We start from the raw sequence: 19,353 nt of genomic DNA on the forward strand, positions 1-19,353 counted from the left end.
GGTGCAAAGTGTGTGCTGAGAGCTTTGCAAAACAATTTTTAAGACTGCATATTTAAAACACATTGAAAATAGTCCATAACTAAACTTGGCAAGAAGGGCTCCTTCATTGACTTCCCAGCACTATTATTTCTTCTTTAAAGAAATCATTTTAAAGCCGGGCGGTGGTGGCGCACGCCTTTAATCCCAGCACTTGGGAGGCAGAGGCAGGCGGATTTCTGAGTTCGAGGACAGCCTGGTCTACTGAGTGAGTTCCAGGACAGCCAAGGCTATACAGAGAAACCCTGTCTCGAAAAACCAAAAAAAAAAAAAAAAAAAAAAAAAAATCATTTTAAAAGCCTTCCTAAGCAATCCCAACATACCCAAACCTCCTGAAGATGAGAAGCAGCTCAACTGGTATCTTTGGGGGAGGAGTAAAGGTTCGCTGCAAGTAAATACAAAGCAAGAAACTTCTTTTGCAAAAGAAAAAAGTCTTTGATCTTGAATGTAGCACATTCGAAAAAAACAAGGCAGTTCCTCAGATTCCATCAGCAATGGGAAAACAGCCCAAGGAGGAGTGCATAGGCTTCTTTCCCCAGGTCTGGACCTGTGGGGGAGTGACAGCCATGTGTTAGTGCTCAGAGCAGTCTACAGCTAGGCCTGTGTAGCAGGGTATTTATTCTGCTACACTGTATTCACAGTGGAGCTCCGTGATTAGGCGGTAGAAGAGGAGGTGGAGCTGGGAGGAGAAAAGAGGAAGAGGAGGGGAGAAATAGAAGGGGAGGAGAAGAAGGAGGCTATCAGCCATGGAGAACCACGGATGGGTCAAAACCTGTCTGGGTAGCAACTTCTATCAAAAGGTTAGCTATTGGGTAACAACTCTAATTGTGTGGGCATCTTGTTGATTGAGCATTTCTAAATATATAAATCCTTTAGGTAATCATTAAGCTTTAAGAGTCTCATTTCTACCGGGTACTGCGAGGATGGCAGATATTGTCTGGGGTTCAGCTGAGCTTTATGGATGCAGTGTGGTGGATTGGCAGAGCCGTCCCCCATGCTGGCATCTCATGGGTGCCAGGGCCTGCACATCTAGCTAGCCGGAGCCCTGGTCAGAGCTGAGCAGCGGGAACATGGTGGCTACCCGGGAACAAGCCAGACTGGGCGCTGTTTTCTAAATATCACCCCTACAGGCTTGTAACTTGCTAAACCTTACGGAGTCTAGGAGCATCTCCAAGAGTTCATTTCTGTTTAACAAGGATGGGAGAAAGAATCCTAAGGGAGGCCTAAGCTGGAGACAGTATGAAGAGGACATGACTATTAATTAACCTGTCTGGCTATAGGCAAGACCAAGCTGCAAGCACCCTCTCCCAGCTCAGCAGAACAGCATACCCCACCATAAAGTTCTTACCTCATTACTTGCTGAACTGGAAAGGATAGACCCCATGGTCTGAGGGGGGCTCCACTGCCAGTTGATTCTGCTGGCCGCTGTTCTCCTGTGTCACAGCCAAGGAAAGTTACTGAAGCATTGCTACACTCACCTCTCACTAAAGCCCCTCCAGTTCAGCCACTCCCCAAATGCAAGTGTGCACCCAGCATCCAGGCTGCCGGAAAGAGGGCAAAGTGGTCCAGCTACCTTGCAAAATACTTCAGCAGTTGCTCATTTGAGTATTGAGGCAACTAAAGTCAGCATCCCTGTCTAAACTGAACTGAGCAGGCTGCCTAACGCCAGTGAAGCCTTCCTCCCGCACTCCTCACACCCACCAGTGAGAAAGTCAGCAGTACTGAGAGAAAAAGGAGTACAGAGATCTGCCCTTGATGTGTCCTGGCCTCAATGCAAAGAAACAAAGCTCCTACCTCAACAGAAACACTGGACGAAGGCACAGCTGGGTACTGAGGGATGTAAGCTCCTTGCATAGCGGCAGCTGTCGGCATGAACTGGAAAGAAAACAATGGTTCTCAGCGAGTTTAAAGCCCTTGGGAACTTTGGAAAACACAGACCTTTTTTGTTGTGAGTGCTTCTTTAAAATGTTCCTGGGGTACCCAAGGACTCCAGCTAGAAACAGGTTGACTTCCCACCCTCACTGCCTTCCGTCTCTTCCTCTACACCCTCCCTTCACTGTTAGCAGCTCTCCTGCACCATTCAGGCATAAAAGAACCCTGAGCTTCATCCCTTTGCTTTTAGTGCTCCGATGAGGAGCTGTTCCAGGAAATAGGCACTGGCACCTAAGCAAACCCACAAATGTTTAGGCCACACTTAGTGCCGTGACCGAGAGGCAGGTAAGAGGTAGGCAGGAAGGCAGAGCGGCTGTATGCCCAGCTTACAGATTCTTTTCTGTTTATCCATGGCCTTGAACTTTTAACAGTCTGCTGAGTACAAGGATTACAGGCATTTACTCCAGTTCTGAGTATGCCTTCACTGACCCTGAGACACCTGCATCCCGAGTAACTACTGGTGCCAAGGAGCATTTCCACAGGCGCATCTTATTCTGCAGGGGTTAATAATTACAGATAATCCTTTACCGTGCCCAGGCTGTTGAGTGACAGGTGTCCCAGTTGCTGGGTAAGAGGTCCCATCATGGAGGCGGGCTGGAGAGAAAGGGGGTGGTCCATTCCTGGTGTCAGAACTGAGCCCTAAAGGAGGCAATGAAGGGAATAGTTAGACAGCAGCCTCCTGTAAAGACACCTGAGGTGGCAACGATGCCAAGCAGGGCCACCAACATCCTGGTTTGGTTTTGTTTTGTTTGTGTTTGTTTGTTTGTTTTGACAGGGTTACTCTGTGTTGCCCTGGCTGTCTCAGAACCCTGTAGACCAGGCTGGCCTTGAACTCACAGATCTACCTGCTGCTGCCTCATGAGTGCCGGGATTAAAGGCATGTGTCTCTACACCCAGATTTGTATTTGCTTTTAAAAAATAGTTTATTAACTGCACTGGAATCGGGAAGCAAACTACACAGGAACTAGAGCACTGTCTGCTGCCATTTCCAAGTCCTGAGAATCAACCTGAGCAGTAACCCAGCTCGACAATAGGAATAGCACCCTCACCTTTAGTCTGCAGGGACCTATGTCTAAGAATAACAAACCCACAGAATTAAGGTTACTGTTGGTTTGCATAATGCACTGAGCTAGAACTCACACCCACACAGCCTGCCATCAAAGCCCTTTGCTCTGCTTTACATCAAATTGTCTCTTTCGCTTCTGCCCACTTCTGAACACTCACTGAAGGCTGCATGAGGTACGACTGGTGTTGCATCCAAGATGGGTTAGGTACTTGTAGAGGAGATGTCTGAGTCACTCTCTGATATAAGCAAAAACAAATAAAAATGTTAACTGCCTAAACTCAGTGACTGAGAATGTTCAGCAAAGCCCCCCACAAACTGACATGTCCCTTCAGAACACAAGCTATTTAGCCAGACTGTGGTGGCACACGTCTTTAAGCCCAGCACACCACTTGGGAGGCAGAGGCAGGCTGATCTGTTGAGTTTGAAGCCAGCCTGGTCTACAGAGAGAGTTCCAGGGCAGCCTGGGCTACACAGAGAAACCCTGTCTCGGAAAACAAAACAAAAGCCGTTTTTGCTGGGCATGGTACTGGCACACCTTGAGTCCTAGCACTTAAAAGACAGGTCAATCCTGATTTAAGGCCAGCCTGGGCTACATAGAGAGTTTCTTCCAGACCTGCCAGAGCTACATAGTGAGACCCTGTCTCAAAAACTTTAAAAGTTAAGAAGAACAAGCTGTTAACAAATACTAGCAACTTGTAACTTGCATAACCCAGTAAAAATAGCCAAAGGGGCAGATGAAATATCTCAGTGGGTAAAAGCATAAGCTACCAAATCTGAAGACCTGAATTAGATCCCCAGAACCCACAGGGTAAATGGAGAGAACTTTCCACAAATTGCCTTCTGACCTTTACACACACACACACACACACACACACACACACACACACGCACACATACACACACAGGGGTGGCGGGGTGGGGGGGTGGAGGGTGGGATTGACCGGGAGCTGGGAGATGGCTCAGCAGCTAAGACCATGTTCTGCTCCTCCAGAGGAAACACTCATAAAGTAAAGGACTATTAAAAAGATGTGAGAATAACAAAATATATTAAATATGGTTACATTTTTATAAAAGCGATTCCCAAAGCCTCATACACATGTATTTACTCACATGAAACTGATCTACAGTGAGAGTAAAAACAGAAGCAGATGACTTTTAAAAAAAAAAAAAACAAGGTTTCTCTTATATAGCCTTGGTTGTCCTGGAGCTTGCTATATAGCCCAGGCTGGCCTCAAAACTCAAAGAGATCCAACTGCCTCTGCCTCCCAAGTGCTAGAATTAAAGGTGTGTGCCATCATGCCCAGCTCAAGAGGATGTCTCTAAAAGTGTTTATATATACATACACTATGCATGAGCATATATGTATATACACATACAGGAATACACGCTATTTATATACATACATAACTCACATGTTATGCTCCTACATACCATTTATTTGTGTGTACTATATAGAGAAGCTTTATATCTGTTCACTTAATACACACAGTAGGAAGAGCCTCACACCTTACCTGATAGGAAGACACAGGAGATGGAAGATACGGGGCTAAGGCAGACTGAGCAAGCATCCTGCTGTGGGCGATACTGTAAGGAGCTGCATAGAACCTGTAGGAAAGGGCTTTGTTCAGTGAGAAGCCTCAGGAAGCCAGAGCCACCTCCACTAACTGCTATTTGAAAATCAAAATGAAACACCCTTACCCATTCTGAAGAGCTGTGGTGGGGTCGTAGGTCAAGGCCATACCACCCTGTAAGAAAGAATGCAGTGTTCATATTGCCAGTCGAGTACCCACATGTCCCACTACAGGTTTTGGGGACTACACGGAAGAGCAGGGCTCAGCCACACATCCTGCTCTCAAGTGCCCCGCCTACGGCGCAGAAACCAGGCCGAGCCATTTCCAACTCTGATGCTTTCAGGGTTTGTGCTTCCTCCGGGAATCTTTTTACCATGTCTCCGTTCCTTGGCCAGGCCCGTCCATTTTGCACAAATTTTCCTTGGTTCTGTCGTTTCTTTGGCCCGCCATCAGCAAATTTGCAAAGCAAGGGATCGGAAGGTGCTAGTGAGAAAAAACACACACACACACACAGTTGCTAGGCCATGGCGCAGTGCCCACTCCTCCAGGGGCTCCCAGCCCGAGTCCCAGAGGCCTTACCTGCTACTCCAGGGGGCGTCTTTATATACTTTCCATTAAAGTGGGTGATGATGGCTTCACACTTCTCTGTGGACTCCATCCTAAGATGCACATGAGGAGTAAGGCCACCTGTCCGGGATATGTGTCCTACACATACCCAGTGAGAAAACCCAGGCTCCTAGCCCCATAAATAGTCAAGAACGTTTCTGTCATATGTGTTCATTTTGAGACACCTAGCTTTCCTTTTTATTTTTTTTTAAGACAGGCTATCTGTATGTATATACCTCTGCCTGGCCTCAAACCCTCTGTCTGAGGATGGATTTGATCTGATTCTCTGGCCTCAGTGTTGTAATTGCAGAAAAGCTCTACCATGTAAGACTATTATGCAGTGCTGGAAACTGTCACGCAAGACGAGCCAGCACTGACTGACTGACTGAGTAGCCCAGGCCCTAACAGCAGGCTAATGAGATGGTTCAGTGGATAAAGGCATTTGTCCCCAGGCCCAGCAACTTGAGTTCCATCCCTGGAAACCACATGGTATAAGGAGACAGCCAACTCCTGATGGCTGTCCTCTGACCTCCACACATGCACTGCCACACACAAACATATGTACGTACAAAACAAACAAACGTGACGTTTGTTCAGTGCTTACAGAACTACTTTTTAAATATTCCTAATGATGTCAGCATGGTGGGGGTACACCTTTGATCTCAGTATTCAAGAGACAGAGGCTGATGCATCTCTGAGAGTTTGAGGCCAGCCTGGGTCTACTTATCAAGTTCCAGGCCAGCTGGGGTGATGATGACACTTTGTCTCAAAAATGAAGGAGTGAGGTGAAGTGGAGAAACAGCTCAGTGGGTAAGAGTACCCATTGCTCTCGCAGAGGACCCAGGTTCTGGTGCGAGTGCTTACACAATGCCTCACAACAATGTGTGATAACTTACAGGGGATCTGATGCCCTCATCTGACCTCTAAAGGCAACAGGCTCACACCTGGTGCACATACATACATGTAGGCAGAAGACTCGTGCACACAAAAGTAAATATCAAATAAAGAGAGCTGACTCCTGTGAGCTCTCCTCTGGCCTCCACAGAAACTGGTGCCACACTTGTTCTCCCCCCATGAATTGATAAATAAATGCTGCTGCTGCTGCTGCTGCTTCTTCTTCTTCTTCTTCTTCTTCTTCTTCTTCTTCTTCTTCTTCTTCTTCTTCTTCTTCTTCTTCTTTTCTTCTTCTTCTTCTTCTTCTTCTTCTTCTTCTTCTTCTTCTTCTTCTTCTTCTTCTTCTTTTCTTCTTCTTCTTCTTCTTCTTCTTCTTCTTCTTCTTCTTCTTTTCTTCTTCTTCTTCCTCCTCTTCCCTCCTCCTCCTCCTCCTCCTCCTCCTCTTCTTCTTTTCTTCTTCTTTCAAAACAGCGTTTCTCTGTGTAGCTCTGGCTGTTCTGGAACTCACTCTGTAGACAAGGCCACCCTCAATTAAGAGATCCTCCTGCCTCTGCCTCCTGAGTGCTGGGATTAAAGGTGTATGCCACCACCACCTGTCATAAATAAATGCTTTTGAAAGGGCGTGAAGGCTCTTGTCCCATAAGTGATACAGAAGGGGTAAAGCACTAAGGAATGAAGGTGTGGGCACCAGTTGCCATTCACCACCCAGGGCTCTGTAAGTCAGAGCCCTCAGGAAAACTCTGACCGCATCCTCACCTATGCACCAGATACCGTTTCCTTCCAAAGCACAGACCTCGAGCAGTTCCTACTTGGCTTTGATTTTCTGAAATGGGAATCTTGCTGTACAGCCCATGTTAGCTCTAAGCGGGAGATTCCCCCCAACTCAGTGTTCACATGCTGAGATTTCAGCAGTTCTATACTTGGGTTGGCAAGATGGCTCAGCAGGTCAGGGAGCTTGTTGCCAAGTCTAATGACATGAGTTTGATCTCTGGAACCCACATGGTAAAAGAGGAAAATGATTCCTAAAAGTGGTCCTCTGACCATCCCCTCCTGCCATGGCAAAGTCTACCTGAAGAACTGCCTGTATTGGGTTAACCTGTGAGCTTGTCAGCATGTCTCCCAGGGACTGTCTTCCTTTAATTCACATGGGTGGCTCCATTCCCTAGGCAGGGACTATTCCCTAGATGGGGGTGGGGGGGTTCGGTACTCTAGTTGTGTCAGAGTGGAGAAAGCAAACAGGCAAGTGGAGCCCAAACAGGCAAGTGAGTGCGCACGAACTCATTCTGTTGTGGGTTTTGTCTGGCAGGGTCTCACTGCGCAAGCCTTTTTGGCCTGGAACTTACTGTGTACACCAGGCTGACCCTTTTACTCCACCCACTTCTGCCTCTTGAGTGCTGGGATTACGGGGAACACCACCACACCTTCTTTCATCAGGGTGTTCAATCGCAACAACAACCAATCGAACCAGGACACATCACAAAAGAAAAAGAAAAGAGAGGAATGAGTCTCGGCAAGAGGGCAGGTGCCGGCATGAATGAGGCCTCTGGTTTTAGCCAGTACTGCAAAGAAAACAAACATAGAGAGGGGGAGATAGCCCACTTGGTAAAGTGCTTGCCATTCAAGCACAGATATCTATGTTCAAGCCCCAGCACCCACAGAAAAGCCAGGTATGATGCTGACAACCATGGACTTATGCAAGAATAGAACATACTAAAGCTGTTCCATAAACAAGCAAGAAAACCCACCCCAAATTGTTTGACAATTTAATTAATTAATGTGCTAGATATCCTTTTGGTATAGAGGGGAAAAGCACTGTGATAACTAAGGGTTTCCATAAACTGGGAAAGCAGAGAACTTCTGCCCAAAAGTGTACGGGCTATCACCGCACAATGGCCCAAGTAATGCCAGCATTCAGGAGGCTGAGGCAAGATGGTCTCAAGTTCAAAGCCAGCCTGGGCTTCACATCAAGACCATATCACATCTCAAAGAAAATAAAAATAAGTTTTAAAGCCGGGCGGTGGTGGCGCACGCCTTTAATCCCAGCACTTGGGAGGCAGAGGCAGGCGGATTTCTGAGTTCGAGGCCAGCCTGGTCTACAGAGTGAGTTCCAGGACAGCCAGGACTACACAGAGAAACCCTGTCTCGAAAAACCAAAAAAAAAAAAAAAAAAGTTTTAACAAGCTGAGAGCCGGGTGGTGGTGGCACACACCTTTAATGCCAGCGCTTGGAAGACAGAGGCAGGCAGATCTCTCTGAGTTCAAGGCCAGCCTAGTTTACAAAGTGAGTTTCACGACAGCCAGGGCTATACAGAGGAACCCTGTCTTGGAATACAAACAAACAAACAAGCAAATGGTAATTGAGCCAAAAATTGAAGAATACTCCAGTTACTCTTCCTCTTGTATTACCTAAGGTTACCGTTAGGTGGCGCTACTCAGAGCCTGTTCAGAACGTGTTTTTTTCCCTAGCCACAGCCTCTATTTTATTGGGAAGAGGGGCTGTTCTTTCAGACAGGGGCTCATGTAGTCCAAGAGCTCTCCATCTGCTTGCCTGTATCTCCCAGATGTTAGGTTCACAGTCTGAGCAGGGAAGAGACTGAAACACAAAGGACTCAGACCTTTAAGCTAAAAAAACGATTAACAACTATCAGAATCTCCTTTTAAGTGAAACTCATTTGTTTGATTTTTTTTTAATATTTGATTGATTGATTGACTGACTGATTGATTGAACTAGGGTCTCACTCTCGATTGGCTGGTCTTGAATTCCAAGTGATCCCTCCCACATGAGCTAGAGGTCAGGCCTTGATTAATTTCTGTTGTTCTTGTTTTGTTTTTTTGTTTGTTTTTCTGAGAGAAGAGTTTTTCTGTGTAACAGAGCCTGGACTGTCGTGGAACTTGTGGCCCCGAACACACAGAGATCCACCTGGATCTGCCTCCTAAGTGCTGGGATTAAAGGCCCTGGCCACCACTGCCTGGCTTCTATTTTTGTTTTTGAGGCAGACGATCAACTTTCCAAGCACAGGATTACAGGTATGTACAACAACAGTTTGGGTGGTTTTTGTTGTTGTTGTTTTTGAAGAGTCTCCTGTAACCTTCAACTTTTGATCCTCCTGCCTCCACATCCCAAGCGCTGGAATGTCACTAGACACCCATTGTATTCCATGCTGAAGATCAAACTGGGGTCATGCCTATTATTAGACAAGCACTCTATCCACAGAGCTACATCACCAGCCTGTCTTGAGCTGGGTCTCCTGACACAGTGCTAGCTAGCCCAGTACTCACATTCTCTGATATATGGGTTTTGAACTTGCAGTGATTCTCTGCGGTTGTCTCTTGAGTATTAGAATTGTGCCTGCCTAAAAAAAAAAAAAAAAAAAAAAAAAAGTCTTTGCAACAATGTTTCACATGCATTTATTTTGTATGTGTGGGGGAGGGGCATGTGAGTGAAAAAAATCAAACTTATTTTGGCAGGCTTAGCAGCAAGCATCTTTACATGCTGGTCAACCATGTAAGTACCCAAACAAAATCTTAAAAAAAAAAAAAAGTAAATCATTTTTAGGTAGGCTAGGATTAGGATCAGGTGAAGCTTCGTGACACATGAGCCCAGGAGAGGGCAGCCTAGAGAAGGACAGACCGTGGTAATCAATCTCCACAGAGACTCCTACAACATCAGGCCGACACGGCACAGGTTGTTCTAGGATGTAAGTCTCCCTGAAGATCTGAAGAAGCAGAGCAAACCTCCCACTTCATCCTACCGATCTGAGGACCAGGTCTCTGCTCAGTTGTTCATTCTTAGGAGGGAAGGCAAATCAGGGGAGTAGCTCCCTCCCCTATGTAAGCACAGGCCTGACAGAATTTAAATGAGGTGGTGGGGTGGGGATGCTCAGCTTTAGGTGTACAGAATCAGGAGGACAAAAGCTGGGTTAGCAGAGACTGTGGGGGAGGATGCCAAGGGACAGCTGTGAGGTGAGGCGTGGTACAGAATGCCTAGAATCCCAGCATCTGAGAGGCAGAGGCAGGAGGATTGCAGCCAGTTCAAGTTATGTGCCAGGCCCTGAGTTCAATATTCAACATACACACACACACACACACACACACGATTTACTACCAAGAGTTTAGACAATTTATATTGCACTTCTGTATGTATTATGTATGTGCAGAAGCCACAGCACATGTGGAGGTTAGAGGCCCACCTGCTGGAGTCAGTTCTCTCCTTCCACCCTATGGGTTCCAGGGATCAAACTCAGGCCATCAGCACCTTTACCTGCTGAGCCACTTTGCTGGCTCTTATTAGGTATTTTTGACCATTATTTTGGTCTAGCTGGGGGTAAGGCCCTGTGTGTGTGTGCGTGTGCATGTGTGTGTATCTGTGTGTGTGTTTGTATGTATCTGTGTGATTCTGTGTATGTGTGTGTGCATCTGTGTGTGTACCTGTTGTTTCTAAGTTAGTTCTTGTTAGCCACTCTGGATCGTCCCTTACCTTGCAAAGCCGACCCCTCTGCTGGCCCCACTAGTGTCTCGAAGGATCCGAGTGGAGATAACTTGGCCAAAAGGCTTCAGCAACCCCTCCAGTTCTTGCTCGTCCATTGATAGTGGGAGGTTTGAGATGTATAAATTTGTAGGGTCTTGCTCCTGTTGCTATGAACATGAAAGTGAAAACTGAGACTCACATCTCACTCCCTAACCCATCCTCAGCCCTTGTGTACAGAATAACATTTGAGAAGAGAAACATCAAGGGGGATCCAAACAAAGAGAATTTTCTGTTTGTAATACCCAGTCCCATCACCATGAACTATACATGTAGTCCAGGAAGAAACATCACAATATTTATCATGTCTACTGCTGTACAATCCAGTAGCACAAGCCACCAACCAGCTGTCTCTCTAAGAAGCAGGCAGAACAAGTTTTCCTCTTGCCCTGCAGCCTGGCCCTGAGGTTGGATTCCCTTCTCCTGACTTGTCAACTCCATAGTTTGGAATGATTTCTCTTCCTCTCCTCTACCCCAGCAGACTGGGCTAAGGGGGAATACCTGGCCACTCGTGGATGGAAAGGAAGCAGGAAGAAGAAACAGAAAAACAGGATGTACTGGTCAATGGTTTGCCCCAAAGGTGTTGGAAGCCCAAGAGAGAGGCTACTAGGGGCAGGGTGGGGGCTCCAGGAGGGCCGAATGCTCCTCAGCAGTTCTGCCCAAGGGCTTGAGTTTGAATTCCTGATCCTTCTGTCTCCTCCCCAGTGCTGGGATCACAGGCGTGTGCACAGTGCCTGCCCCAGAGCTGTTTTCAAACCTGTCAATCATTATTCTGCCTCAGTAGTTTCCAGCAACCTTAATCCCACTTTCAATCTCCGATTCTTTCCCTTTCCCCTGTCCCCCTAAAATTTATTTTTTACTTTATATCTATGGGTGTTTTTTGCCTGCATGTATATCTGTATATGATGTGCATATAGTATCTGTCCATGAAGGCCAGAAGAAGGTATTGAATCTCCTTCCCTGGAATTAGAGTTAAGATGCCTTTAAGGTACCGGATGGATGCTGGGAACTGACCCCAGGACCTTTGGAAGAGCAGCCAGTGTACTCTCTCCAACCCACCTCTCTTCTCCTCCTCTTCTTCTTCCTCCTCCTCTTTCTCTTTTTTTCTTTTGAGACAAGGGCTCACTCTGTAGCCCAGGCTGGCCTAAAACAAACTCTCACTATCCTTCTCTACCTCCCAAGTGCTGGGATGACCTAAGCCATCACATCCAGCTTCATTTTCCCTTTAACCATTAGAGAAAAGAATAGCTATGTTGGGGCTGGAGCGATGGCTCAGTGATTAAGAGCACTGGTTGCTCTTCCAAAGGTCCTGAGTTCAATTCCCAGCACCTACATGGTGACGTACAACCCACTGTAACTCTAGTTCCAAAATGGCTGCCCTTATCAGCCTCTTCAGAGTATTCAAGGTGCCTCAGCATGGATGAAGGGATTTCAGAAAGGCTTCTAGCTTTCTAGGGATCGACATGGGGGAGGGAGAGTGACATACAAAATTTTCAGATCCAGGGAGATCATAGCAGAAGGTACAGTTCTCTTCCTTTCTTGCTGTAGCTTCCTTCCCTTCCTCCAATCCCTTCCCCAGCTCACTCCCTGCCCCATGGGAGCAATGGCAGGCCATGGAAAGCATTCTTCAGAACCTGAGTTGCACAACTGGCTTCTTCAGAGAATATTGCAAAACTATGACCATCTGTCCTAGGAAAGTGGGGCCAGGGAGGCCGAGAGGTCTGGCTCTCCTGTCTACCACACCACACAGCACAGTCTTCTCTAGCTCAGGTGGATGCTGGCCTGGCATGTCTGTGTCCAGATGTTACCAGAAAGCACTAACAGAGGTTAGAGATGGCAAGGACTTGAGTCCAGTTAACACCACCCACATCTGGTGGCTCCACACTACACATGCACATGAACACACACAGACACACACACACACACACATGTGCACACACACATACAAACACTACATGCACACACAAACACCACACACACACACACACACGTGTACATACACAAGTATACATATGTACACGCACACACATGTGCACACAAGTGTACACACACATACAAACACTACATGCACACATAAACACCACAAACGAGCATGTGCACACACACACACACACAAACACCACACATACACAAGCATATATATATATATATATATATATATATATATATATGCACGTGTGCACACACACAGACACACACACACACTTGAGCACTGTAGACAATTCTTGCTCATCATTTTCACATTCCTAAGCACTCTGGCAGAGCCAAAACTGGCACTGTGGTGCTGACTGTAACCCCTGGAGTGGCAGATGGTGCGTGGGAGGGGGGCACTACCCTACCTTTGCCATTTGTGCCTGCACGCCGCTGGCTTTCAGTGCAGTTACAGCCTTCTGTGCTGATGTTGGACTGTCAAAGTCCACAAAGCCATAGCCTGGAACGGAAACAGCATCATGGGAGGTGGGAGGTGGGAGGTGGGAGGCCCAGGCTTTTCAAGAGACAGAAGAAGAGTTATGGTCCATGTAAATGATGGAGTGGGGAAGAGAGATTGAAAGTTTTCAGGTGACTGTCCAGGTGACCCCTCAGCAGAGCTCAGGCCCAATCTGTGGCTAAGGATGCCCAGGGAAGTGAGAATACCTTCTGGTATTCTATCTTTCTCCTCATTAAGAACCTAGAGCTTCAGACCTGAGGTATTAAATCCTAGACTTCATGAACGTCTAAAGGCCCTCCATCTCTTCTCCAGACATCGAGGGAGGGAGGAATACAGCAGAGCAAGCAGGTACCAGATGGAGGCAGCCCTTCCTGAAAAATGTTCATATCCACAACTATTCAGCATTGGGAAATAACACCTACTGGGCTGCCCTCCTAACTCCCTGAAAAGGTGTTTAAGTGGACAATGAGAAACTTCTCCCTGAATCTCCCCACCCAGGAAGACACTTGACCTAGAGGGAGCTGAAAGCACTCAAGGGAATGCGAGCCACAAAGCCTTCTGCCAGCACCTCCCCTGACAGCATTGCTGTCAGCTTCAGCTCTCTGCTCACCAACTGAGTCTAAATACCTGTTGGTCTTTAGGCCCCAACCTCCCAGGTCCTCCCAGGCACTGGCTGCCCAGTCTCCCAGCAGCAGGAGTCAGAGGCACAGAAAGCAGTTCTTCCCTCTCTCACCTTTGCACTTGTTTGTGGTCTTGTCCAGGATGGCCTTAGTAGAGACAATCTTGCCATACCTAAGGGAAAGGAAAATGCAAGGTGATGTTCTGGGGGCAGGAATTACAAACTGCACAGAGAAGAACCCGGTGTGGTGTGTACACCTTTGAACCAGCATTCAGGAGACAGACGGATCTCTGTGACTCAGAGGCCAGCCTGGTCTACAGAGTGAGCTCCAGCACAGCCAGGACAAAGATTAAGACATTTAGATTACTCTAAGCCCTTTCTCTCTCTGCTGCTCGTGGCGCAAGTTTTTCTACTCATTATATGGGAAACAAAACCCAAAACTAAGTCAATTTAAAATGCTACTTGTGCAGTCAGTAAGGCGCACCTCTGATCCCAGTGCTCAGGAGGCAGAGGCAGATGGATCTCTGTGAGTTAGAAGCTAGCCTGGTCTATATAATGAGTTGTAGGACAATAAGGTCTATATAGCTTTGCCTAAAAAAACAAACAAACAAACAAACAAAACGAACAAACAAAACAACAACAAAAACCACTTTGTTAATTTTCATCCCTGTGACAAAATGCCTCGAATAAACACTTTATTTTGGCTCGTGGTTTCAGTCCAGCATGGCAGAGAAGGTGAAGTACAGCTCCCAGCATGGGGAAGGGAGGGAGGGAAAATAAAACATCTATTTCCCCTTCTCTTCCGGCCTATATTCACAGAGGATTTCCCTACTTCTTTTTATCGTCCCTGGCCTACCCAGACATGTACTTTAGTAATCTCGGAGGCTGGTGTGGTTTTCATGGGAAATGTCCCCATATGTCCTATGGCTGAGGACTGGTCCCCAGATGCTGACATCGTTTTAAGGGCTAGCGCCTCACTGGAGTGAGCAAGTCACAAGGATCTTACAACCTAGCCCTCCCCGTCTGCCCTTTGCTTTTGACGTCAGTGTGACCAGCCACACTCTTGCCATGGATCCTACCAGTCATGATGGTTTGTTCCCCTCAAACTGTGGCAACACAAACTTTTCTTCACTGAAATTGCTGTTTGTTGGGGTTGTTGTCCTCACAAAGGGAAAAGTCACTACGGCACTTTCAGTCTAACTTCCTCGATAAGGTCAGCTGTCACAGTGTCCTTAATATAACCCTAACCCCACAAAGGCACCAGTTGCAAGAGTGACCACAGCTCTTACAATACCAACACATTTGTCCTCTTTTGAGGGTTGGAGAGATGGCTCAATGGTTAAGAGCTCTGACTGCTCTTCCAGAGGTCCCGAGTTCAATTCCCAGTAACCACATGGTATCTCACAACTCCCTGTAATGGGATCTGATGCCCTCTTCTGGTGTATTTGAAGCTACAGTGTACTCATATAAATAAATTTTTTTTTTTAAGATACTTTTGGGGAAAGAAGCTTGGCCACACCCACATAAAGCGTGTGCCTAAAGACAGAGCTCTGTTGGAATTCCTTGAGGAACAGAAATAACTTTCTTTTTCCTTTCCTTTCTTTTTTCTTCAGTTTTTCAAGACAAGGTTCCTCTGTGTATCCCTAGCTATCCTGAAACTCACTTTGTAGACCAGGCTAGCCTTAAACTCAGAGATCTGCCTGCCTCTGCCTCCCAAGCACTGGAATTAAAGGCAGGTGCCACCACCACCCACTTAGCAAAAATAATTCTTGAGTCTACTTTTCTTATAGACAAACACCATTCATCCTATTAAAAATGATAAAAATAAATCCGAAGTTAAGAGATGGCTCAGCAGGTAAGAACACTAGGACCTAGGTTTTAGTCTCAGCACCCACATTGTGACTCCTGTCTGTGGGCACAATATATGCATGCACGCAGTGCACAGACATACATGCATGTAAAACATCCACACACATAAATAATACAATTAAAGATGAGCATTTTAAAATAATAAACATGCTTTCTCTGATCCCCTACTCTCAAGACTCTACTGATCCCTTAATGAGGCCTGATCTAAATGTCTTTGGCTAAAATCCTAACTCTGCTACTTTCTAGTATAACTGATCTGGGCAAGTCCTGTGACTGACCGCCTATGTCCCGGCCTTGCCACGGCAACCTTATCCCAACATTTTAGTGCCAACAAATAGCTCCTCGTGCTCTTTGACCTGGTTTTTCCATCTTGTCGCCTTTATGAATGAGTTAAATTAGTCTGTGGCATGTTTTCATTCTGTATTTTATGAGATTTGTGTTTTCCAGCTTTTTGGAAAACCCTGTTGGCAGCAGGGGCCTGGACAGCTGACAGAGCTCTAGTCATGAAGTAATGGGATCTTGGGTTACATCAGAAGCATCCTACTAGGAAAAACCCGCTACATTGTATTCCAGGAGTGTGAAAATGTCAGAGACAGAACAGAAGCCATGAACAAAGCCAGAAATTAAGGGCTTAAGAGAAAAAACTGGGAGAAACTGAATTTAAGATTGGTGCTCCAAACAAGCATAAAAAATCTATCCTTTTATTCCTAAAGAACAGAGATGACTGATTAGTTTGTTTTTACCCTCTGGCCGCCGCCGCCTCCCCACTCCCACCCTCCAGCTTCTGAAACCCAAATAGACAAAATAGGCTGGAGAATGCCCTGGAGGCTGAGAAAAAAAGCATATTAAAAAGAGGTGGGGACCAGTGGTCCTTGGGCCTTTTGAGGCAAGGAGTGATAAAGGAATGACTATTGGCCAGAGGACACTCAAGCTGCTATCCCCATCAAGGCCCCAGGGTGGAGCCTGCTGTGGCCCAGCAGCCTGAGACTTTGAGCTAGAGTTTCCACTGCAGCTGGCAACAGCTGGGTCAGTGCTGCTTCCTCCTCCACAGAAGGAGCCCCTTCAAGAAAACCAGAAGTTCCAGTCCCAGGCCACACCTCTCCTTCCGGCCCACCAGAGTTTGGGATCCAGCAACCCAGGAAGAGATTCCTGGGACACAGGCAGGAAGTCCTTCTGGGCAGGAGAAGCCCGCTCTTCTTAGAGAGGTTGGGCCCCTCCTCCCCTTCACAGGCTCCACCTTCCTTCTCCCTGCACTTACTCCAACATTTCTGTTTGACTGATTTGTTTCTTTCTTTATTTTATTTTATTTTATTTTATTTTATTTTATTTCTGAGAGAGTTTCTTGGTGTAGCCCTGGCTGCTCAGGAACTCCATCTGTTACACCAGGCTGGCCTGGAACTCAGAGACCCACCTGTCTTTTCTGCCTCCCAAGTGCTGGGATTAAAGTTGTGTGCCACCACAGCCCAGCTTGTTTGATTGATTTTTACTCAGGCACGCACTCACGCACGCCAAGGGGTAAGTTTCCAGCATGCTACTTGCATTCATAATAGCCATAAACTGGTAACAATGTAAATACTTTCAACAACATAATGAGTGACTCTATAAATAGACAAGAACAGATAGTACAGGGGCCGGAGAGGTGGCTCAGCGGTTAAGAGCACTCACTGGCTGCTCTTCCAGAGGAGCTGGGTTCAATTCCCAGCATCTACATTAAGTGACTCACCTGCTTGTAACCCCAGTTCCAGAGCATCAGATACCTTCTGGTTTCAGATATATACGGTGTGCATAAACTCACACAAGCACATAAACATACATATAAATAAAGATGAATAAAAATTAAAATATATAAATAAAATTAAAAAGCTGGTATAGCCTGGTACGATGGAAAATGCTTTTAACCCCAAGAGGTAGACACAGGAAGATACATGACACCCTGTTTAAAAAAAAAAAAAAAATACATTCACCCTATGGAGATTAGGTGAATATTTCTGCCTGTGTGAGGGTCAGTGTTAATTGTCAATTTGACAGAATCTGAGGTCACCTGGGAGACAGGCACCTAGCAAGCCCGTGAGGGCTTTAACCACTGTGGCCCTGAGGTCCTGGACTGGGATCCAGGACTGTGTAAATGCAGAAAGGGAGCTGAGGAACAGCAAGCAGCCATTCCCGTTTCTGGTCATGGGTGTGATGTGACCAGATACCTCAAGATCCTTCACCTGAACTCCTCAGCATAATGGACTGTAGGTCAGGCTCTGAGCCTAAAGAAATCCTTTCTCCCTTATGTTGATCTTGTTTGAAACCAGCCTAGGATCCATGAGACACTGACTCCAAACAACAAAGCCCCAGAAAGTGGCAGTGAGTGTCCTGGGATGTGCGGTGACTATGGGGGGTAGAAACGTAACACTGTTGCAATACACACTAAGAGCGTGTGGCAAGCAGCCAGTGACTAGGAATCTCTGCTATCCCTGGAAGCCTCTGTTCTGGGATTGCAACTCACGGCTGACAGAGCTTGACAAGGTCCTGGTCAGTGGTGCCTGGCTGCAGTCCCCGGATATACAGGTTGGTTTTGCTCAGCTGGTCGCTCCCGCTGCTGCTGTTAGGGGTGCTGTTCCTTGGGCTCGGAGGTGCCATTTGCTGAGCCACATATAGCTGCAAGGAGACACAGAGATCAGAAGGTCAGAAAGATTGTGCATTTAAGCACTGGAGACTGAGGAAGACTCCCTGGAAATAGACACAAAACATTAACAGCAATGAACTCAAAGAGGAATAAATCAGTTAAAAATAATAATAAGACAGGCCATCTCGATGGCTCAGCACGGAAAGTGCTTACCACCAACTGTAACAAGCAGCATTGGATACACATGGAGATAAAGAACAGACTCCTAGGAGTCATCCTCTGACCTCCACATGTGCACTGTGCATGCATACACACACACACACACACACACACACACACACACACACACTTACATGCACAAATAAAATGCACGCAATAAATACACAAAATATATTATAAAAATTATTGCCAGGCAGTGGTGGCACACGCCTTTAATCCCAGCACTTGGGGGGCAGAGGCAGGCAGATTTCTGAGTTCGAGGCCAGCCTGGTCTACAGAGTGAGTTCCAGGACAGCCAGGACTACACAGAGAAACCCTGTCTCGAAAAACAAAAAAAAAAAAAAAAAAAAAAAAATTTAGACAGGCAGTGGTGGTGCCTTTAATCCCACCTTTAATCCCAGCACTTGTAATGCAGAGGGAAGTGGATCTCTGTGAGTTTGAGGCCAGCCTGGTCTACAGACAGAGATCCACGATAGCCAGGGCTATACAGAGAAACCCTGTTTTGAAAACAACAAAAACAAACAAACAAAATTAAATAATTATAAAAACCATAAGAATTCCCCTACTATAAAAGAATAGAATATATAGCTATGTTACCTATCAGCCAGGAATAATAAGAATAAAATAAACCTGTTTGGGAGAAGAGTGCCCTGTACTACAGTAGGATGTTTGTAATCATAATTATGTTACAGAACATAGTTAATCTAATGTCTGCCTCTCAAGTCCAGAACTTATGAAATCATAAAGAATAAAAATAATTTAAAGAATTAAAAAATATTCAAGCAGTAACAGAAAAGAGTCCCACATAATACTTGTGGGAAGTTGAACATTGTTGCAAACTTGGATAGTAATGAAATATTGGGGTTGGGGAGATGGCTCAGTTATAAAGGGCTTGTCATCTAAGCATGAGGACCTGCAAGTTCAGACCCTTAACAACAAGCAGAAAGCTGGGTGACCCACATCTGTAATTCCAGC

At 46.3% G+C, this 19,353-nt stretch overlaps 1 protein-coding gene across 5 annotated transcripts in view; it reads right to left on the minus strand.

Moving 5' to 3' along the window:
* Positions 1 to 447: 447 nt before the first annotated feature.
* The window catches only part of Rbms2 (RNA binding motif single stranded interacting protein 2), a 45,798-nt gene continuing 26,892 nt past the window's right edge, over positions 448 to 19,353 (minus strand). For 3 of the 5 annotated variants that reach the window (XM_076920596.1, XM_076920592.1, XM_076920593.1), the window contains 13 exons: positions 18,040 to 18,191; positions 13,791 to 13,849; positions 12,969 to 13,060; positions 10,582 to 10,739; positions 5,185 to 5,264; positions 4,979 to 5,088; positions 4,733 to 4,779; positions 4,546 to 4,639; positions 3,193 to 3,270; positions 2,497 to 2,607; positions 1,831 to 1,911; positions 1,385 to 1,469; positions 448 to 583 (listed from right to left, as the gene is read on the minus strand). In XM_076920596.1, the coding sequence (XP_076776711.1) occupies positions 1,389 to 1,469; positions 1,831 to 1,911; positions 2,497 to 2,607; positions 3,193 to 3,270; positions 4,546 to 4,639; positions 4,733 to 4,779; positions 4,979 to 5,088; positions 5,185 to 5,264; positions 10,582 to 10,739; positions 12,969 to 13,060; positions 13,791 to 13,849; positions 18,040 to 18,173 (1,125 nt within the window). In that variant the 5' untranslated portion in view covers positions 18,174 to 18,191 and the 3' untranslated portion in view covers positions 448 to 583; positions 1,385 to 1,388. The remainder of the gene's footprint in view (positions 584 to 1,384; positions 1,470 to 1,830; positions 1,912 to 2,496; positions 2,608 to 3,192; positions 3,271 to 4,545; positions 4,640 to 4,732; positions 4,780 to 4,978; positions 5,089 to 5,184; positions 5,265 to 10,581; positions 10,740 to 12,968; positions 13,061 to 13,790; positions 13,850 to 18,039; positions 18,192 to 19,353) is intronic. The other 2 variants (XM_076920594.1, XM_076920595.1) reach the window with 2 other exon arrangements.

Source organism: Arvicanthis niloticus, chromosome 22, assembly GCF_011762505.2.
Source record: "Arvicanthis niloticus isolate mArvNil1 chromosome 22, mArvNil1.pat.X, whole genome shotgun sequence".
Classification (NCBI taxonomy): domain Eukaryota; kingdom Metazoa; phylum Chordata; class Mammalia; order Rodentia; family Muridae; genus Arvicanthis; species Arvicanthis niloticus.